Source organism: Schistocerca americana, chromosome 7 (assembly GCF_021461395.2).
Source record: "Schistocerca americana isolate TAMUIC-IGC-003095 chromosome 7, iqSchAmer2.1, whole genome shotgun sequence".
Classification (NCBI taxonomy): Eukaryota; Metazoa; Arthropoda; class Insecta; order Orthoptera; family Acrididae; genus Schistocerca; species Schistocerca americana.
In genome coordinates this window covers 129,666,451-129,690,163 of record NC_060125.1, presented here as the reverse complement: position 1 = coordinate 129,690,163, position 23,713 = coordinate 129,666,451, and the positions used below count along the sequence as shown (strand labels likewise).

Below are 23,713 nucleotides of genomic sequence, written 5' to 3'. Positions count from 1 at the left end.
GCAGGTCACAGAGAGTGTGTCACCTGCGGCACTGCCTTTTGGGTAGCACTGCTCCAGGATCTAGCCCCTGGTGTCTGCTGCCAGGCCTTCCCACAATGCTTCTCTGCCTCACGTAACTCCACCACCAGCTGGACCAGTGCTTTTAGCACCTTAACAAGATGTACAATGTCACCATTGATGCTGGGGCCAAAACACATGCTGACTGGTATGTGAGACCACCGATGTCCTTGGTGTAGTAGCTGAAGTGCATCTTTCTGTAGGACAGCTGGGATCACAGCCTTAGGTGACAACCGATCCATAGCTAAGAGAAAAATACCATCAAATACCAAAAGCAGGTGATTGAGGACAAAATAGTTACAAAAAGAACCAGAAGCCCTGCCCAGAGGCCTGTCTGGCAACCATGCTGAATGAGGTGAACAACTTGACAGAAAACTGGATCAGCAGCAGTAGCAGCCATGATCCAGGAATACACAATAGGAAACCCTTCCACTTAAGTTGCTCCTCAACATCTGATTGAAAGCAGAGGAGTTCATCCTAATCAGAAGTAGGATTTGGCCTCATCAAAAGCCAGAACCGTACATCGGTGTTGGCATGTTGCGCGGTACGGTGGAAATGTATTTCATAGTTGAAGTGAGACAGAAACAAGGCCCAACACTGGAGGCGATGTGCTGTTTTGTTGGGCAATGAAGCAGAAGAATTAAACAACAATATCAAGGGCTTCTGGTCAGTAATAAGGTGAAAATTAGACCCATACAAGAACACATGAAACTTTTTTGAAGCATAGATGATAGCGAGTGCTTCCTTTTCAACTTGGGAGTGGTGCTGGACTTGAGCATTTTTGATGCATAGGCTATTGGCCATTTAGAAGCATCATGTGTGAGAATTGCTCCAGGTCCATACTGAGAGGCGTCAGTAGACAAAACCAGATGGTGACCATGAGGGAAAGTATCCAAAAAAGGAGAAGATTTCAAAAGCATGAATGTGTGTTTACAGGTCAGTGTGGATGACAAGTCTGTAGTAGCAACCATACGAGCCTGCTGCTGCGTGAGGAGTGATGGGGCACTGTTGTATCATATTGTAAGACACAAATAACAGCACAGCCACAATGAATCATAGTTTATTCATCTTCCACATACAAGTGAACAATAGTTAAGTATGTAAACACCAATGTAGAAACGACCGAGGTACTGATGTAGGCAGTTGCTGATTGCAGGCATGAGCATGATATGAGAGGGAGTGCCTACTGCATTGTGCTTATAGAGGGCTGGGGAGTGGAGGGGGGGGGGGCGGGGGGCTGTAGTAGGTTTCACAGCAGAGACAAGTCATGTGGCACACTGCAGGCAGCTTCTGGTGGCCAACCTGTGCATATGCTGTTGGCAGAGTATTTGAAATGTTGAGCCTGGTACCACAGCATGTATCCAAGTATTAAGCACAGGGTTATAACATATAATATAATTGTAACAATATCATGAAAAGGGTAGTTTCTACTCACCATACAATGGAGATGCTGAGTCGCAGATAGGCACAACAAAAAGATTGTCAGAAAGTGAGCTTTCAGCCAAAAAGACTATCAGAAAGTGAGCTTTCGGCCAACAAGTTGGGCTTCAACTGCCAGAGACTGTAGTCGTGTGTGAGTTGGATTTGCGTGAGTGCTTGTATTTATGTTGTCTGTTTTCGACAAAGACCTGGTTGGCCGAAAGCTCACTTTCTGACAGTCTTTTTGTTGTGCCTATCTGCAACTCAGCATCTCCGCTATATGGTGAGTAGCAACTATGTTTTTCATAATATTGTTACACTCCATCCTGGATTTTCTGTTGTTTGATATAATATAACTGGATAGATAAAAAAATGTACTCACCGATTTGATGGTATGAGAAAAGTATAAAAAACTAAATGAAATATGCAAGCTTTCAGAGCCAGTGGCTCCTCCTTCGAGCAGAAGGATTGAAGGAGTAAGAAAAGGAAGGAAGCTAAAGCATTTGTGAGATTTAGGAAATTAGGAGAGTTACAGAAAAGTTGCCCTGAACGCCAGGTCAGGGGTACTTACCAGACGGGATAAGAAGGGAAGATTTGTAATAAGAATTACTTGAAAATGTACGTATTTCTGCAAATATAAAACATTCACTGAGAAAGCCAATTATGTGGAAAATATGCTAAAAGACAAAGATTCTAGTCTGTTTAGAACACAAGACACTGCTTTCAGGAATTATATTATTACCTGCATAAAATCATTAGGGATATTATATGCTGCACATATGGTTTCATGCTAACCTTTATTACAGCAAAAGATGCTCAGGATTAAGAAACATAGTATGTTAATGTTGCTACTGTAGTAGGTGTTATAATACACACATCAAAAAAAGTTTTGCATCATCTGAGAGTTCCAGAACCTGTACAGAAAACTGGAATAGAGATCAACATAGACATCATTTACACCCTTCTTATTGCTCATGAAAACCGCTTATTGCATGTTGTACCACCATACAGTGAGACCTTCAGAGATTGCTGTACACACCAGTACCTCTAATACCCAGTAGTACGTCCTCTTGCATTGATGCATGCCTGTATTCATCATGGCATACTATTCACAAGTTCATCTAGGCACTGTTGGTCCATATTGTCCGACTCCTCTATGGTGATTCAGCGTAGACCCTCAGAGTGGTTGGTGGGTTATGTCGTCCATAAACAGCCCTTTTCAATCTATCCCAGGCATGTTCAGTAGGGTTCATGTCTGGAGAACGTGCTGGCCACTAGTCGAGTGATGTCATTATCCTGAAGGAAGTCATTCACGAGATGTGCACGATGGGGGTGCAAATTGTCATCCATGAAGACGAATCCCTCGCCAATATGCTGCCGATATGGTTGCACTATCGACCAGAGGATGGCATTCAGGTACCATACAGTCATTATGTCACCTTCCATGACCATCAACAGCTTACATCGGCCCCACATAATGCCACCCCAAGACAGCAGGGAACCTCCATTTTGCTGCATTCGCCGGACAGTGTGTCTAAGGCGTTCAACCTGACCGGGTTGCCTCCAAACACGTCTTCGATGATTGTCTGGTTGAAGGCACGTGCAACACATCGGTGAAGAGAAAGTGATGCCAATCTTGAGCGGTCCATTTGGCATGTTGTTGGGCCCCTATGTACTGCACTGCATGGTGTCATGGTTGCAAAGATGGACCTCACCATGGACATCAGGAGTGAAGTTGCGCATCATGCACCCTATTGCGTACAGTTTGAGTTGTAACACGTCCTGTGGCTGCACGAAAATCTTTATTTAACATGGTGGTGTTGCTGTCAGGGTTCCTCCAAGCCATAATCCATAGGTATCAGTCATCCATTGCAGTAGTAGCCTTTGGGTGGCCTGAGAAAGGCATGTTATTGACAGTTCCTGTCTCTCTGTATCTGCACCATGTCCAAACAACATCGCTTTGGTTCACTCCGATACTCTTGGACACTTCCCTTGTTGAGAGCCTTTCCTGGCACACAGTAACAATGCGGACACGATCGAACCACGTTATTGACTGTCTAGGCTTGGTTGAACTACAGACAACACGAGCCATGTACCTCCTTCCTGATGGAATGACTGGAACTGATTGGCTTTCGGATCCCCTCTGTCTAATAGGCACTGCTCATGCATGGTTGTTTACATCTGTGGGTGAGCTTAGTGACATCTCTGAATAGTCAAGGGGTCTGTGGCTGTGATACAATATCCACAGTCAACATCTGTTTTCAGGAGTTCTGGGAACTGGAGTGATGCAAAACTTTTTCTGATGTGTATACCTTTTATTTGATCGTTTTGTACTATATGTAGCTTATATATAGCATTTATTTGTGCTTCTTCCCATTCCATTCACATGTGGAGTGTGGGAGGAATGGTGGCTTAAGTATCTCCACTTGCAGTAAGATCTCCCCACTTTGCTAAACCTCCTGAGGTGTCTCAGTTTAGTTAGTGAGTCCGTAGAATGTGGTATATGAAGCATCCAATATAACTGGCCTTGCTTTTCTATCTGAGATTTGCTGAGATTAAAACAACCATCCTTGGATTATCTTAGTGAGTAATCGCATAGAGTTTTCTCCTACTTGTTTTGCAGCAGAGCTCTCATAGTTGATGTTCCTCTCAGAAGTAGTCTCAGCACCATCGGATTCTCTGGAAAGTGCAATTCCATATCCTGTAATTCTAGGTGATGGTGCGAGGAGCTATAATACTCGAACTAATGCTCACGGGTGCCCACATAATATGTTTCTTTATGAAAACACTGTAATCCAATAATAATGATACAACATAATGCTTATTAACTCTTGAACTAATAATATCTTGAGAGCACGGTCTTACAACAGAACTAGTTCAAAAGGCATCTTATTGGCGATTGGCGAGTATGGCACACAGTCTAGATCCCATACTTAGAATCGTGAAACATCATAGGTGTTCATACTACTTCTTTATCTTGAACATTGTTCATCTGTTTATTAAAATGACTGCTTTCTTGTGTCGTAATATGGTTGTAAGAAAGTGCTTATGACTAGTGGGCTTCTCCTAATACCTGTGGTGGAAAAAGTGACTTTTAGTAGTGAATATTTATTAAAGAAAATTAGTTTTTTCACATCAGATTGCCTGTGGTTTCTCTATGTACCTAATATTCTCACAGCTCTCTACAGTGTCTCACCCCACTGTCTACTGGCAATGCCAGGTGATCCAGCAGCTACTTCAGTCAGTGTGGGAACTGATATGTTACAATCTTCTGCGAGTTCTGCAATACTGCCCGAGCTCATTGAATGCTATCAATATCTGTGGACGTGATATAAAATGTAAATCTAGGAAACAAGGAAGGAAAATGTGGTTTGAAAATAAGAGGTGCATTACAATTCTCTGTAATTAGTATGATCTTGTGTTTGCAGTCTCTATGGGAGCATTTTGTAGGGGATTGCAGAATACCTCTAGATTCTCTACTTAATACTGTTTCTTGAAACTTGCAAGTAGGCTTTCACAGGATAATTGGCTCTGTCTTCAAGCGTCTGCCAATTCAGTTTTTTCTGTCTCCCTTAACTCTTTCCCAAGGGTCAGGAAAACCTGTGATCATTTGTGCTGCCCATCTTTGTATGCATTGAACATTCACATTAGCCCAAATCCATGCAACACCCATGCACTAAAGTAATACTCTGTGATGAGTTGCAAGAGTGTTTTGCATTCACTTTCCTTTGTTGACTGATGGCGTTTCCCTGGTATTCTACCAGTGAACTGAAGTATGCCTCTCGTTTTATCCATGACTGAGCTTATGTGATCATATCCTACAAATTCCTTATACTCTGGTATTTGTATGAGTTGACCAATTCATCATTGACACTGTAGCTATAGGATTTACTATGTTTTTTTTCGTTTTGTGAAGTGCAAATTTCTGCATTTCTAAATATTTAAAACTCTACTTTAAAATCTTATCCGGATCTGACTGAATACTAGTGCACCTTTTTTCAGAGAGTACCTCATAGATTATCGTATCAGCTACAAAAAGTATGAGATTACTGTTAATGTTGTTTGCCAAGCCATTAATATGCAACATGTACAACAACAGTGCCAACTCATTTGCTTGTGGCACGCCTGAAGTCGGTTCTACATCTATCGATGACTCTCCATATGAGATAACATGCTATGTTCTCCCTACCAAGAAATCCTCAATCATGTCACAAATTTCGCTTAATACCCCATGTGACATAACTTTTGTTAAGAAGCATAGATGTACCAAGTCAGATGATATTCAGAACTCAAGAAATCAGTGATTACCTGACTGCATTTATCCATGGCTTTCAAGATGTCCTGTGGGATTGATTTTTACGGCCTTGTGATTAAGATTAAGATTTATATTATTACTAGTCTCTGTGTTGTTACCAAATGGCTTCACTTTTTTAGTTGCTTACTCAATAATGCCAGATTTTATGTAAACTGGTGGGCCCTAAATTATGTTTAAAGATACATGTGAATATATAGTTATTACTGAATGATGAAACCATTTTAAACATCCATTGTTGGCCATCAAATTCTTTATATAAGATGACCTTTATATCATCGAGTAGTCCATTGTATTACTGGTCAGTATTGGCCTGTGACCATTTTCAAATGCCTCTAATAACAATGCCTGCAAAAAAAAGTAAGTAAACCACTCAGTTAACATCCTTACACTTTGCTTATTATAATTATTGTTACATTACTTACAGCTGCATCAGTGATACTTATGTCATATTTTAAATGGTTTTATCATTTACCGAGCGAGGTGGCGCAGTGGTTAGCACACTGGACTCGCATTCGGGAGGACGACGGTTCAATCCCGCGTCCGGCCATCCTGATTTAGGTTTTCCGTGATTTCCCTAAATAGCTTCAGGCAAATGCCGGGATGGTTCCTTAGAAAGGGCACGGCCGATTTCCTTTCCCGTCCTTCCCTAATCCGAGCTTGTGCTCCGTCTCTAATGACCTCGTTGTCGACGGGACGTTAAACGGTAATATCCTCCTTTTATCATTTAAAAATTATTAAGACCGTTTTGACGTGGACTAACTACAGTGGGAACTGAACTCTATAACTTGAATGTTCCATTTGATTTAAGTAGTTTTCATTCATTTGTGAAATCCCTATTAATATCCATGGCTCATCCATTCTGTGCTGCTGTTTGCAATTTATTGTCGTTGGTTGTAGCCAGTTGATTGATAGTATAAGGCAGTCAATGGGGATTACCCAATCTAAACATGTTTTTTTTTTCCAGATATGTCACAATTTCCAAGGTAGTGTTTAGATTGGGCCCAAATTGACATTTATAATCTTGGTTGTCACAAATATTTAGCTGCTTCTCCATAATATATCACTATTTCTGAGGTTGTGATTGGGGGTACGAAATAGCACAGCTTAAATTGCTGCAACAGTGACAGTTATGACCTTAGTTGTCACAGATATTTGACTGTTTCCCTTGTAATATATCACTATATCCATATTTGTGGTTTGGTTTTGATCTAACAACATACCTTAAATAGCTGTTAGTGAAATGAGTAAGCAAATAAATTCATAAGCTTGGTGTCATAAATATTCAGCAGTTGTGTAATGTATTTCAATTTCCAAGGTTGTGGTTAGGGCAATACCTTAAATTACTGCACGTGAAACAGAATTACCAGCTAACTTCATCTATACGAATCCCTGCTGCCTGTTCTTTTGTTCATGTCCGACAGAACAAGCATCACATGGAATCCACAGCTGTGACACGTATTATGTAAATTGAAGGTGGAGGGGGTCGGGGAGAAAGGAAAGGGGGGAAAGAGAAGGAACTGATGATATTAGCTGCATTGGAAATTTATGTGGAATTGACAGCAATGAGTGGAAATGTGTGCTGGACCTGGACCCAAACAAGGGATCTCCTGCTTACGAGGCAGCTGCTTATTCCTACCTAACACAACCTAACAATCACTGTCTGTGTCCTCCATGCTCACTAATTTTTAGATTCCTGCCAGAGTTCGAATATACTGTGCATCTGCAGTGATGGTTGTGGATTCATTGCCCATCAAGGCGAATCAGTTATATGAATTTGTGGTGTCTGTTCTTTTTGGACATGTCTGAAAGAACAGACATCATGCAGAATCACCCCATCCTTGCTGAAGTGGGCTAGTGCTCCATGTGTAATAACCACACCCCATTCATAGATTGTTAAACCCTTCTTTCATAGCAAACTTCCTCTTCCCCCTCATATTGTTAAACCCTTCTTTCATATTAACTTCCTTTTTTCTCCTCCTCCCTTCCCCCCCCCTCCCCCCCACCCCTTTTTCTGAAGACACAAGTAAATTTAATTTGCTGCTGAAATTTGACAACAAATTCTAAAAGTAGTGCTCAGATGAAACTAATCACTAAATAGGGATTTATATAAGTTGTGAACAAATGAATATTTACTACTTGCTCAGTCTTATAGAAATACTTCATGAGCTGAACTTTTTACTTGTAAAATTTTAGTAGTTGCAGTAACCAATGTTCATGCTTTTTTGTGATTAAGGAGATTATCCATCAGATACAAAAAATATGTGTACCAACTAACTGTGTCTGTACCAGATACCATTTCTCAGCAATAATTTTGGTTGCTGCTTCATATAATAGCACGGGTTGATCATTGCTAACTTCTTGTATTTCTGAGTTTAGCACCAATATCAGAATGGATAAATAATAGAAATGTAATAACAAATGTTGGTTTCAGGTCCGGGAATTTTTTAAGGAAGAAAAACATAGTGGACCAGATGTAAACATTACGAAAATGTGGAAGGACTATCTACTGAAGTACGATCCAAATTACTGTGACAGTGCATCAGACAATGAAAAAGTAACAGCACCAATGAACCATAGTGGTAACAGTTTGGTATCTGATAACTTACAGATGCCAGTGTTTACTAGCAGTCTTGGACCAGAAATGACTCAACAGCAACATTTACCTTACTCAAATACTATCAATCTTTCACACTATCATGTGCCATCTATGAGCAGTAATCTGGAACTCTTTGGTAAGATGCAGAGTTACTTCTTTCTCTAACTCTTTCTGCATTTCTTTCAGCAAAATGTCCTGTTTTATGATGAAGCTCATAGATGATAGACTTTTGTAAGTACCAAAGTTGCACTAGTGTGACCATTTTATCAGCAGATTCAGATTTTTTTGAGGGGTGGTGGAGGGTGTGTGTGTGCGTGCGTGCGTGCGTGCGTGCGTGCGTGTGTGTGTGTATATCATAAAGTAGAATCCACTTGCCAACCGAGTAGATGGAGTATTAGCAATTACAGCGGGACTACATCATATAGTAGAAGACACCACTCGCTAATTGTATTAAGTAAATGGAGTATTAGCAATTGCAGAACTGAGATGTGCATGTAAGTAATAGAAATTTTGATTAATAATATTTTACTTTAATATATTTTGATTAGGAGTCATTCGGCAACAGTTGAAATTTCATATGAGTGATTTACACAAATAATTGAGATATACAGCAGGTATTTAGTTTTGAACAACTGGAGTCTATTGCCAAATGTAAGTTTTATTTATTTATTTTTATTTTATTTGAGATACGTATTTCATAGATCCAGTGTGGCGTGATTACGCATGGATGTGGAACGAGTCAAAGCAGATACAATATAGATATCATACAATACAATCCATACTGGTATATTACACATGGTAGATGAATGATTCAAAACTGGTACAATACAATAATATAATCAAGATAATAAACAATACAATACAAAAATAGAATAGTGATAAAAAGCAATACAGGTAACAATGACAAAGGAAATAATCTGAATTACTACTCAAAGTATTTATCTCTGTTGAAGAATTCATCTAAAGAGTAGAAACATTTTTCCAGTAGGAATTACTTTAGCTTTTTTTTGAATAGCATTTTCTTTTCTTTTAGACACTTTATATTACTCGGGAGTTCGTTAAAGATTTTTGTACTTGTGTACTTTATCCCTTTTTGTACCAGAGAGAGATTTTTCCATTCACAGTGCATATCACCTTTCTGTCTTGTGTTATAATGATGGTATGCCTCATTTGTTTCATATTCAGAGGAATTGAGAAGAGTGAAAGCCATGAGTGAGAGGAAATATTGCGAGGTAGTGGTTAATATACCTAACTGTTTAAAAAAGTTTTGACATGAGGTTCTTGGAGGGACACTACATATAATTCAGACTACTTTTATCTGGCTTACAAAAATTTTTTTTGAAAGTGGTGAGTTGCCCCAAAAGATTATTCCGTAGCACATCACTGAATGAAAGTAGCCAAAATATGCAAACTTTGATATGTTGATGTCTCCAATTTTGGAGATTATTCAGATGGCAAATGTTGCTGAGCTAAGCTTTTTTAGTGTTTGCTGTATGTGGAATTCCCAGTTGAGCCGGTTATTTATGTGAACACCCAGGAACTTTGTGCACTGAATGCCCTCGTGTGCAATGTTAATCTCTTCTGGGCTTATGTAACTGGATTGGAACTGCATGTAATTTGTTTTACTGAGGTTTATTGCTAGAGATTTGCCGTGAACCAGTTCAGAGCATTTGTAAGTGCTTGGTTGGCATTTAACTCTATGTCAGTGGAGGTTTTGCTGGCTGCCCCTATACATGTGTCAACTGCAAACATTGTGATATTGCTAGCACTATTTGAGGATAGGGGTAGGTCATTAATATATATATAATAAATAGGAGGGGACCAAGGACTGACCCTTGTGGAACTCCATGATGTACTGTTCCCCAGTCAGACTCTACCTCTCCTACTTGTAGATTGTTAACACCTACTACTATTTTTTGCTGTCTGTCTTCTAGATATGATCTGAGCCAGTTACCCATTTGTCCACGGATTCCATATTGGGCTGCTTTTCCTAAAAGTATTGTGTGATCAACGCAGTCAAAAGCCTTTGTCAGGTCACAGAATATGCCAACGGGTAATTTTTTCTTGTCAAGGCATTCTAAAACGTTATTTATAAGTGCGTAAATTGCTTTGGTTGTAGATATGCCTGATCTGAAACCAAATTGTTATTTACCAATTAGTGCAAATTTTTCAAGGTGATTGACAATCCTGACGTGTATTAATTTTTCAAAGTCTTTAGAAAATGGTATTACAAGAGAGATAGGACGATAGTTGGAAACATCTGTGGGATCACCTTTTTTGTAGAGTGGCTTCACAGTAACATACTTCATTCTGTCAGGGAAGATACCTTGATTTAGAGAGGAATTGAATATATGAGCTAGAACTTTAAAGAGTTGTTTACTTTTTAGAGACACTATGGTTTTTCTTACTTCTTGCACGGTTATGGGGGCCATACCTATCATGTCTGTAGAGTTAGGGAAAAGTTCTTTCAGAGTTTTTATTGCCTTTTCTGAAGAGCCTTTGCTTGCTGTTGTCTCAGCAACAGTTAAAAAGTGCTCATTAAAAATTTTAGCTACAATATCTTGATTTTGAACTAGCTCACCTTCATTGTTAAGAGCAATATTTTAGGTCTTATTGGGGTGATTTACACCAGTCTCATTTCATATCACTTCCCACATAGTTTTGATTTTATTAGTGGAGTTATTAATTTTTGAGCACATATACATACTTTTTGATTTCTGAATGACTTTGTTCAGTATTTTACAGTATTTTTTATAGTTATTTAAAAGGTTAGGGTCATCTGATTTTTTGGAGGCAAGAAATCCTAATTCCAGTGGTAATCCAAGGCTTGTTGGTGGATTGTTTAGTACGGGTTTTATATATTCTTTTTGGGAGGGAACTTTCAAATATTAGAGCCACTTCATTGCTGAAAAGGTTGTATTTGGAATTGGCATTTTCTACATTATTTACTGGACTCCATTTTATGTTTTGGAGATGTGATTTAAAGATCTCAGTAGTTTCATCAGTAGATTTCCAAGTAATTTTCCAGTTGAGACCACTATTAATCTCACAAATACTTGAATTGTTAATGGTGAGTCTTTGTCCATCATGTTCAGAGAGACCATTCAGGACTTGCCTGACAACTATATCATCAATCTTGGTTATGTCAATAAATACATTATCAATTAATGATTTTGTTCGTGAAGTTATTCTGGTGGGAAAATTTACAACAGAAACAAGATTATATGAGGACACCAAGTTCTCAAGATCTACTCTGTCTCTGGAGTTCGTTAGGAAATTTGCATTGAAGTCTCCAACAACTATGACATCTCTACAGAGTTTAAATATGTGTATTAAGAGTGCATCTAACTGTTTTAAAAAAAAAGCTAAAGTTACTTGAAGGTGCCCTGTATAAAGCTACTACTGCTATATAAGAATTATTTAAAGCCAGCTCTATGGCACACGCTTCAAACTTTTGATCTATACAAAAATTCGGCACATTAATTACACTACATGTGATGCTGTTTCTGACATAGATCGCTACTCCACCTTTTTCTATAAATTTCCTACAGTAAGATGTTGCTAAGCAGTAATTATCTATAGCAAGTTTTTCAATATCTGACATAACATGGGCACAATCTATACCTTGTGGCTCCTGGATATTAATTAAGAGTTCATTAATTTTGTTGCTCAGGCTACATATGTTTTTATGGTAAATAGTCAAATTTTGATTTCCAGAACCACATACACATTTATCCCTAAAAAAAGAAATGTCAGTTGACAGAGCGGGTTTGGTATTTTTCACTATCCATTTATTCAAGTTGGTCTGTTTCCACGTACTGGGAGACTGGGAAGAATCAGCTCTACCGCTGTTTTCAGCAGCCATTTGTCTGTCTCCCTATTCCTGCAGTCTTCTTGTGTTGTGGAGCACTCATTCTTCGAATGTGTGTGTTTTGAGTATACGTTGTTCCTAGCATTTACGACGATTTCACAAATAATGGACGCTAAGTTTAAAAGCTGATGGCTTTATACACTTTATTTTAAGTAATTTATGGCATTTTTCATAGTTGAGCTTCCTACATCTTCACAAAGTAATTGCAACACTCCATAAATTCTCTTTACACATGCTTAAATAGCAAATCTGAATTACTTGTGTGACTTTGATAAGGTTGTTGAGCCATGAGTAAAAAAGATCTCAAACTTTCCCACAATTTCTGCTTGTAGTAAAATGGTTGATCCATTTAGGACATCTTTTATAAATTCCCTTCATATTAGTGTACACTGGAAAAAAATTCTGTTACTCATAAATCTGCTGTATGAAATTTTGCAAGTACAGTTAGGTTCCATTTATCCAGATTAATACAGGACAAAGACATCACGGATCACCAAGAAATACAGAAAATACAAAATGTACATATTTTTACTGGAAGCTTCCATTTGCTGTATTTACACAACATGTTTCATGTCACATTTGAAAGACCACTTCATTGCTTTCATGTTACTCACTGAAAACTGACAACTTATCTACAAAATCACACTTGAAACATACTCTCTTTTGTATCATTTGATCTAGCTGATTTTTGGGAAATAATTGTCCATTTTTCTGTTTCTTATCCACCTTTTTTGATGACAGCTCTCATTTTCTAGTTTCAAAATATCAGTATAGCAAACAAATTTTGTCCTGCATGTTGTAATAACAGATCAGCATATCGCAGCATCTTGGTGTGTATGATAAAACATGACTCACATGCATAATAGTGTATTCTAAATTAAAATATTCATTCCAGTTATAACAGAAAACTTTAGGCTTCATTTTCTTATTTTGTCAAAAATTGTTGATAATCTGCAGAATGGGGTAATCAGGAGCTCACTGTATTTTCAAATTAACTGTACATCAAGATCACTAAATGCTAATTCCAAAATAGGTCACTCATGAAAAACTTTCAAAGTGCTAAAAATTCTACAGAATAACTCAGTTAGAAGAAAAATTCTAATAACAAAGCACAAATATCAGAACAGTGACAATGAACATATGGGGGATGCTAATTAACTTTTCCTTCATTGCAAACTGTTCACATCTGTGTTCAGTCCAGTGACAAACACCTCACTTGTTATTCATTTTTGCTTGAAAATGTTTCATTCAGGAGATGCAAAATAAGGAGAAATTAGAAGTCGTACTCAATAAATTGAACAGTGTGGCAGGCCATAAATGGAAAAATCCGGGATGGAATAACGACAAGACTGCTAATCACCATGTAGAGGATACATTGAGTCACAGACAGGTGAAAAAAAAAAACTGCTATATATTTGAACTTTTGGCCAAAGGCCTTCTTTCAAAGTAGAAAAAACACACACACACATTCATTCACACAAACACAACTTCACAGACATGACCTCTGTTTCTGGCCACTGGGGCCGGACTGCAGACTGCAACTGTGCCTGATGGGAGAAGCAGATTGTGGGTGGTCAGGGTAAGGAGGAGGCTGGAGTGGTGAGGAGGCAGGGTAGGGGTGGGAGTGAGTGTAGTATTGCTCGTGGAAGGGGGTGGGGGGGGGGGGGAGGGGGAGCTCATGGAATCCACCCAAATGGCCTTACCATTAAATTACTCATCTCAGCTTGCAATACTTTGTTAGACAGTGACCTCTGTCTGTTCAAATTGTGCTAGTCTGTATCTTTCACTGCCCTCATCCTGCAAAACCTTGTAAATAAGGCCCAAATGTTGCAATACTTTCTCTCCATCCATGAACTTCTCCTGCTCTGCAATCCCAAATTCCTGCATCTCGTCTCTTGCCTTCCTGGAAGTAGAGCAGCACGCACAAAGCCACCTAAAGAAATTCTCCAACCTGTTCACCTCATAACTCCCACCTTTGCCTACCACAGTCCACCACCTGTACAGTATTCTCGAAACATTCTCCACATCCCCTCATAGCCAACAAATTCTGCCTCACAGACCTACTATGTTTACCACGTCCTCAAAAACTCACTCCCACAACCATACAGAATCCAGAACCTAAACAGACCCGAAGCACAGCAATGAACCTTTCCTCCAAAAGCCTTAGCCCCACAGAAGTGTCAGTCCTTTCCAGAGGCTTTATTGTTTGCTCCACTCGCAAACACAATCATGCTGGACTAGTTAAAAATCTTCTCTTCATCTCCCAGTGCTTTTTCACCACTAACCCTACCAGTCAGACTCATCCCAAAACAAATGTTGAACCCTACCTGACAGTTCACTCCTCCATCCAACAGTGATCCACCCCCATTGCCCCCAAATGACTGACTGTTAACATTCCAGAATTTCTTAACCTCAAATCTTACTTACCATTATGCCCCAAATCCCTAAACATGGAAACCAACCTTAAGTCTGCAGAAAGAAGTGCAGTCCACCACATTTTGAACTGCAGGGATTACCTGGTAGAAGGACTGTGGCAGCTGTCATTCATCCAGCTACAAATCCTGTCACAGTGACCTCAATCCAGAAATCCTACAGGATCTCCAGTCTCTCTGAGGTCCATCCCAGAATCTCTCCCCTGAGTCTCTCTCTCCCCATCCCTACCACTCCCTGCACTCCTGCCTTCTACATGCTTCCTGCCTCAGTACCACCCAGGACACTCACTCACGACACCAAGTACTTTCTTCACTGTTCCTGTCCTTCATCACACAGCGCCCTTCTCGTCTCTATTGATGCCACCTCCATCCACTCTGATATCCCAAATGTCCATGTTCTTGCCACTATTGAATACTACCTTTCTCAATGCCCGACTGACTCTAAACCTACAATTTCCTTCTGGTTACCATGATCAACTATATCCTCACCCACAGTTACTTCACCTTTGAAGGCAGCACCAACACAAAAATCCACTGTATAGCAATGGGCATATGCATGGCACCATCCTATGCCAGCCTATACTTGTACCATCTAAAGGAATCGTTTGTAACTACTCAGAATCCCAAACTCCTCAACTGCTTCAGATTCATTGATGACATCTTTATGATCTGGACCGAGGGTGAAGACACCCTATCCACATTCCTCCAGACCCTCAACACCTACTCCCCCAATCACTTCATCTGGTTCTCCTTGGTCCAACAGGTTACCTTTCTCAGTGGCGACCTTCAGTTCAAAGATGGCTACATCAGTACCTCCATCCGTATAAACGTACCAACAACAAGCACTTTTGACAGCTGCCACCCATTCCATACCAAGAATTCCCTTCAATGCAGTGTAGACACCTATGACTGTTACATCTGTAATGACAAGCAGTCCCTCTCCAAATATACAAAGTTTCTCACTGAGGCCTTCACAAACTGAAATTACCCTCCCAACCTTGTACAGAAACAGATCTCCTGTGACTTGTCTCCCCAGTCACCTACCGCCTGCCACATTCCTACCATCCAGCCACAAAGGAGCGCTCCTCTCATTACTCAGTACCACCCAGTATTGGAGCTGCTGAATCACACTCTACAGCAAGGTTTCAACTACCTTCCCTTGTGCCCTGAAATGAGGAATATCCAATATCCTTCCTACCCTTCCCAGAGTGGTCTCTGCCCACTGAACCTATGCAGTATGCTTGTCCATCCTGACTCCAGCCCTGCTGCCAACCCCTTGCCCCATAGCTCATATCCCTGCAAAAGACCTAGATGCAAGACCTGTCCTATACATCCTCCCATCACCACCTACGCCAGTCCAGTCTCAGGCATTATCTATCCTAATAAGGCAGGGCTACCTGTGAAAGCAATCAGTGATCTGCACACGAAACTCCGATATCACTGTGCTGCTTTCTGTGTGGGCATGATAACAAAAAAGCTGTGTGTCTGCATGAATAGCCACTGACGAACTGTAGCAAAGAAACAAGTGGACCACCCAGTCGTTGTACATGTTGCCCAAAACCCCATGCTTCACTTCAGTAATTGTCTTGCAGCTTGCGCCATCTAGATCTTCCCTATCACCACACAGCTTCTCTAAATTGCGCAGGTGGGAGCTCTCCCTGCAATGTATACATGTTCTTGTAACCCCCCTGGGATCAACCTTTGCTAATTCCTGTCCTTCATGCCACCTATCCCCTTACTTGCTCCCACCCGAGCACTACAAAGCCTTTTGTTCCACCAACACACCCACTAGTCATTGTTCCCCTCCTCTTCTTCTCTCCTTTCCCGCTCCTCATCCTCCCCCACCCCCCTCCCTCAAACCCCCTGACTGTACCTAGCAGCCCTATTCTGTCCTCATCTCATCCTATAAACTACCACAAGCAGCACTACACCATCTCCCACTCCCAATCCTACATTTTTAGCCTCCCCGCTCCCAGGTGCAGTTGCAGTCTGCAGTCTGGCCTCAGTGGCCAGAGGCCGTAGTCATGTGTGTTTGAGTAATGCTTGTGTGTGTTAGCAGTGTATCCTTTTCATAATACTGCACCCCATAAAAAACTGATCTAACCTTCACACAGCTCTCAGATATTATTGACTGGCACTAATTGCATGTGAAAGGTACCAAATTTGCAATATTCATCGTAACTTATTGTAGACAAATTTTTGTGACTCTAAATTATTAACTGTTGTGTATTTGTCAATATATAATTTGACTACCACTTTTGGTCATGCCTACAAAAATAACAAGTGAGCCATTATTGTTGCTTTGTTGTTACTACCACCGTTCTTCTTAATTGAAATATTTTATTCAATCTACATGCTCAAAAACAAGAAATATACACTCCTGGAAATGGAAAAAAGAACACATTGACACCGGTGTGTCAGACCCACCATACTTGCTCCGGACACTGCGAGAGGGCTGTACAAGCAATGATCACACGCACGGCACAGCGGACACACCAGGAACCGCTGTGTTGGCCGTCGAATGGCGCTAGCTGCGCAGCATTTGTGCACCGCCGCCGTCAGTGTCAGCCAGTTTGCCGTGGCATACGGAGCTCCATCGCAGTCTTTAACACTGGTAGCATGCCGCGACAGCGTGGACGTGAACCGTATGCAGTTGACGGACTTTGAGCGAGGGCGTATAGTGGGCATGCGGGAGGCCGGGTGGACGTACCGCCGAATTGCTCAACACGTGGGGCGTGAGGTCTCCACAGTACATCGATGTTGTCGCCAGTGGTCGGCGGAAGGTGCACGTGCCCGTCGACCTGGGACCGGACCGCAGCGACGCACGGATGCACGCCAAGACCGTAGGATCCTACGCAGTGCCGTAGGGGACCGCACCGCCACTTCCCTGCAAATTAGGGACACTGTTGCTCCTGGGGTATTGGCGAGGACCATTCGCAACCGTCTCCATGAAGCTGGGCTACGGTCCCGCACACCGTTAGGCCGTCTTCCGCTCACGCCCCAACATCGTGCAGCCCGCCTCCAGTGGTATCGCGACAGGCGTGAATGGAGGGACGAATGGAGACGTGTCGTCTTCAGCGATGAGAGTCGCTTCTGCCTTGGTGCCAATGATGGTCGTATGCGTGTTTGGCGCCGTGCAGGTGAGCGCCACAATCAGGACTGCATACGACCGAGGCACACAGGGCCAACACCCGGCATCATGGTGTGGGGAGCGATCTCCTACACTGGCCATACACCACTGGTGATCGTCGAGGGGACACTGAATAGTGCACGGTACATCCAAACCGTCATCGAACCCATCGTTCTACCATTCCTAGACCGGCAAGGGAACTTGCTGTTCCAACAGGACAATGCACGTCCGCATGTATCCCGTGCCACCCAACGTGCTCTAGAAGGTGTAAGTCAACTACCCTGGCCAGCAAGATCTCCAGATCTGTCCCCCATTGAGCATGTTTGGGACTGGATGAAGCGTCGTCTCACGCGGTCTGCACGTCCAGCACGAACACTGGTCCAACTGAGGCGCCAGGTGGAAATGGCATGGAAGCCGTTCCACAGGACTACATCCAGCATCTCTACGATCGTCTCCATGGGAGAATAGCAGCCTGCATTGCTGCGAAAGGTGGATATACACTGTACTAGTGCCGACATTGTGCATGCTCTGTTGCCTGTGTCTATGTGCCTGTGGTTCTGTCAGTGTGATCATGTGATGTATCTGACCCCAGGAATGTGTCAATAAAGTTTCCCCTTCCTGGGACAATGAATTCACCGTGTTCTTATTTCAATTTCCAGGAGTGTAGTAGTAATTCTGCTGTGTGATGTATTCTACCTGACTTTCAGTCTGAAACCCAATTTTCTAGCTGTACACCCATGATCCGCAACAGAAGCGAAAGAAGGGCCTGTGCTTTTTTCTTTTTTTTTCATTTTCTAGGTAGAGCAGGCTGTCCAAATTGTTATCCATTCCAGAGCTAGAACTATTTCAGCCAAATACCAGGTTGCTGAAAGTGGGGCAAACTCAATCCCAATAGGAAATATTTAGAAGGGCTTTCCAGTTCAAACATTTGCCTTTCAACCAAGGAGAATGCAGTCATAACTGGTGGAAGGGAACCATTTTTAATTTAATTCTGGGACAGTATACCTCAGACAAAAAAGATAAAAGCCTAGCATATGTGCCCATGTATTTATTTATGGGTATACAAAGTGAAATCAATTAACTGCTTCTCATGTGCAGTGTTCCTATATGGAAAAATGCTGCTGAAGGAGCCTGCCTGTGCATACCATTGCTTTTTTGTGGGAATTGGGTGCTGAAGTTCTGTTGGCTAGTGTATCATGAATAGACAGTGGGAAAAGGTACATGTGCACCACCTCACAAAAAAGTAAAGCACCCAGAAAGGGAAAATGAAACTTCACAGGTTAGATGGTATGTGACGATATTTCAGTGATTGCAAAATCGAGTCACATTTAAAACAAACTAGGCAATATGAGCCCTCTTATCTCTTGACATGTTTCACTACTCTTGTGGGGCTGTAGACATGTTCAGACACTGTTACAGTTAAGTCTGAGATTATAAATCTGAAACTTCTGTATCATGTGCCTTCATTCCACTGATTTCCTTTCTGACTCACTTGGCCTTGTGCTAGAAATTGCACAGAAGTACTGTCTCTTCCAAATCCTACAAAATGATACAACGAATTTCTTTTTTCCTTGCAAATATTCATCCAACATTTACAGCCTGGAAACACCTCATAAAATATGTGTCTGCTATATGATAAATTACATTACATTCATTAGGTACATAGGATCTGAAAGATCATTAGCAGACTAGCTCAAACCTTGTCTATACATCTTGTGATGTAATTGCTGATTGCCATGAATGTCCTTATTCTATGGAACACTGCATAAATCCAAGGTGGGGGTAGTCTGCAAGGAGAAACCACCAAACCAGAAAGTGCTGCAAAGTATGAGCCACTGTCAGCATCACTCCGTGGTAGAAAATCCATCCCCCCTTAGTTACCTGCATAGACAGGAATGATCTCCAGGATGCAATATGCATGTCCACTCTTACAAAATAAACTAATAGAACACGTTTTCACTGAAGTTTCATTGAATATAGTGCACACAATCCCTGTTTCTCCCTGAGCATTTAGTTAAATTAGTTGGCTTCCAATACATTGCAATGTAGATCCCAGTGTCATTATAGAGTTTTGGTGGCCTCAGAATTTACATCACAACCTGCGGTATCTGTTCTATGGCAGACCCAGTGCACTCATAGAACTAGAAAACCCCAAAGGGTAATGTAACACATTGGTAACAACCAGTCAATTTTGAGGTAAGAATGGATTTATCCTACAACCATTCCAAATGCTTAATTTAGGCAATGTCTAAATTAAATTGTTACACTCAGGTCGTAACCTGTAGTCAGTAAAACACACCTTTTCCTGCCATTTTCATTGGATGATAACCATGTCCCAGTTTGAACAAAAACTGTGAAATCTCACTTGCTGACATATCTCATCTCACAAGGAACCCCTTGAGTGCAAGGTCGCAAAAGGGCAATGATGTTTACGGCATTTGATGCCCCGGATATCGTCTACCATTGAACTACAATATTGGTTGCTAACGGCAACATGCGGTAGGACTGGAGACTCCAATGTTGAGCACAGAATGAGGCTACATAGCATAGTTGAACTGCTTATTTGACAAGCAACTCACAACAGTGCTAGTGGTGTTGATATAAAACATAGAAATGGCAACGTTAAACAAAGCAAACATTACATTATATCGACAACAGCAGTTGTCGAAGTTGGTGTTGTGTCAGAAAGGAACCCAAGGAACTTCACAGTGTGAAAAAGAAGTGACAGACGAAATGTTAGTATTTCTGCGAGATGAATCAATGGAATGCGTGGCGTTGTATATGCTCGCCTGTGTGGACAATGTATATGTGGAGTACAGTGATGACAAGTGAAAGTGAAACAGGTGGCGAGCCATGTTGTTCATCATTCTTGTCAGACAGGAAGCTGCAAATCCTGTCCCCAGTGAAACATAGTACAGGATAGTTACTGTCCGAGGAGTGGGTAATGAACATAATTACATACATGGAATATCTGCAGCAGAGTAAACAATTATGAACAGATTTCAAATAAGTCTGCACTAATATAGCCTTTTGGTGTATAAGAAAAACTACAGATGTTCAGCAAAGGACAAGGCACACGTGTTCCAAAATCTGGTATTTGGCATTTCAAGAACACTTGATACAATTTACAGGATACACATGACAATGATGTACTATGTTATGCATACCAAATTATATGTGACATAGATTACAGTGATTTCAAGGGAAGCAGTTGGTGGTTGCACAACTTTAAACAATTCTACAGGCCTGGAAGGCATAATATAATGCAACTTCAAGCAAAGTGTTGACTTGACGATGCACAGCAAACTGCAGAATGGGCCTAAAAATTTGTAGGTAAGATAAGCAAACTTATCCCACTGTTCAGTAAGGAATTTGTTTTCAATCCTGACCAATGGGATTTGAAAAGAAAATGCACATGAAAGGAATCCTGGAAATTAGAGGTACCAAGATCAATTAACGCCAACACCTTATTAATACTTTCATATACAGTAATGCAGACTGTTAATTTGGGTGGTAGATTGGCTGGAAAGTTATTTATTGTGCTGCAAAAAGTTGGAGGTGAACTACTGTCTATGATTCTTCCTTGTTTATGTGATCTTATTAGGGCAGTGGGGAATGTTCACATCACAGCAAGTAAGTGTGGGAAAATGGGCATAAGAAAATGACAACTATGGTATGAGCACTGCTTTTAGCCAATAGCTGGTCAAAATAACTTGCTTTTGCTTGATTTATGGTCTGCGTATAAAAATCATACTCCGTTTTTGCAAACTAACCCTCCCGAAAAGTATGTGACATCGCAATTCATACTACCTGGAACCACTGGACAAATTTAGCCTCTGGATGTTTGTTTTTTTCTGTGCGTATAAAACATATTATTGCATTATCTGCATCTATGGATTACAGGATAGTTAGTTTCATGATAAGCTCCAAGCCAGGCTGTTTCTCATTCAGTTGCATGCCATCACATTCCAACAGTTCTCATCACCCCATTGCACAAATACGATTCTATATGCATTTCTTAAGGGTGGATACCCAGCTGAATGTTCTGCATGGTTTCTAACTGCCGAGGAGTTTGCCTTTGATCTTGATGGTGTGAACCTTTGTGGTCAGTGTCATGCCATTTGACATTTGATGTTCCTGGTGCAAGTTAGTGGTTTGTGTTGAACATTTCTTGAATACTGACGTCTTCGATTACATAAAGTGTAATACAGTGGAACCTCACATAGCGAGCATAATTTGTTCCAGAATGTTATTCGTAGTGTGAAACACTTGTTAAGTGAAACACTTTATCCCACATAAATTAATGTAAAATATGATAATGCGTTCCATGCAGTAAAAGTACTAAAAGTTTTACCTTATTCGCCGTGCGGGATTAGCCGAGTGGTCTAAGGCACTGCAGTCATGGACTGTGCGGCTGGTGCCGGCGGAGGTTCGAGTCATCCCTCGGGCATAGGTGTGTGTGTTCGTCCTTAGGATAATTTAGGTTAAGTAGTGTGTAAGCTTAGGGACTGATGACCTTAACAGTTAAGTCCCATAAGATTTCACACACATTTGAACATTTTTTTTTTTTATCTTATTCCTGCCACTTTTCCAAAGAAAATTACACATACAGTATTATGTACTTTAGTATTCACAATACATAACCAATTCTTTTTTACTTGGAAGCTATCTATAGTTATTTGTTTCTGCTGATGCTTCAACGCTTGGCAAAAATGTGACACAGCATTATCGTCAAATAAATTTATAGCATGCGTAGCCGTTGCTTTCTTGGGGTAATGATTTTCACTGTATGATGCAACTGATTCTCGCACTAGAAGACTGCAGCTTTGCTGTTACCTCCACCTCCACCTCCTCCTCTGAAGAACTTCTTTCCACAGCTTGCTGCTGTGAAACACACTGCAACTCCATAAGCTCTATGGTGGTCATTTCTTGGCTGTGATTTTCCACAAGCTCATTGATATCATTGTTATCTTCTAATCCCATGTTCTTGGTGAAAGACACAATCTCGTTGACTACAGGCTCCACAGGTACTGACTCAAAAGCCACAAAGTCACATTTGACAATGCACTGCAGCCAAAGCTCCTTCCAAGCAGGAGAGAGAGTTCTCTTGGTAACCCCTTTCCACGCCTTTTTGATCATCTTGACACAGGCAACAATGTTGACGCGATATTTTCAAAATTTTCTGAGAGTGAGATCGGTAGCTTCAGTCAACTCAACTAAGGGTGCTTTAGTGTAGAACTTCTTAAAATTAGAAATAATCTGTTGGTTGATACGCTGAGGGAATGAAGTGATGTTGGGATGCAGAAATTGGATCTTGATGAATTGGAATTCTTCAAATGAGTGGTCTTGTAGGCCTGGAGAATGGGCAGGAGCATTGTCCATAACAAGCAAGACATGGAGAGGCAGATTCATCTCAAGCAAATGTTTTTTCACCGAAGGACCAAACACTTCATTGAACCAATCACAAAAAAGATCACGTCACCCAAGCCTTGTTGCTGAACCTCCACATCACATTTAACCTGTTTTTCTGGACTTTACACTTCTTGCAGACAACCCTCAGAATATATGAGTATCTTGAAGTTGCTGATGAAGTTCTCTGCTGCCTTTGCACTGGAGGTGGCTGCTTCGTCATGGGTACTGGTTTGTCTCTTAAACTCCTCGAACCACCTACGGTTTCCCTTAAACACTTCTTCAGCCACTGGTGATCCTAGCATCTTCGTAACGAAGTCGGCAAAACTCATTCTCACTTTCTCACAAATTATGTTCTCTTTAATAGTGTCACCTTGCCATTGCTTTTCATTTATCCATATAAGGAGCCACCTTTCAACATTGTCCAGAATACAAAACTGTTGTTTAGATACCCTTTCACTCCCTTTGAAGCATCTATCTCCTT

The 23,713-nt window shown here is 41.0% G+C and overlaps 1 protein-coding gene across 1 annotated transcript in view; it reads left to right on the top strand.

Moving 5' to 3' along the window:
• Positions 1-23,713, top strand: part of LOC124622085 — a 65,694-nt gene that overhangs the window by 17,134 nt on the left and 24,847 nt on the right. Inside the window, exon 3 of the mRNA XM_047147661.1 lies at positions 8,223-8,523. Within this exon, the coding sequence (XP_047003617.1) occupies positions 8,223-8,523 (301 nt within the window). The remainder of the gene's footprint in view (positions 1-8,222; positions 8,524-23,713) is intronic.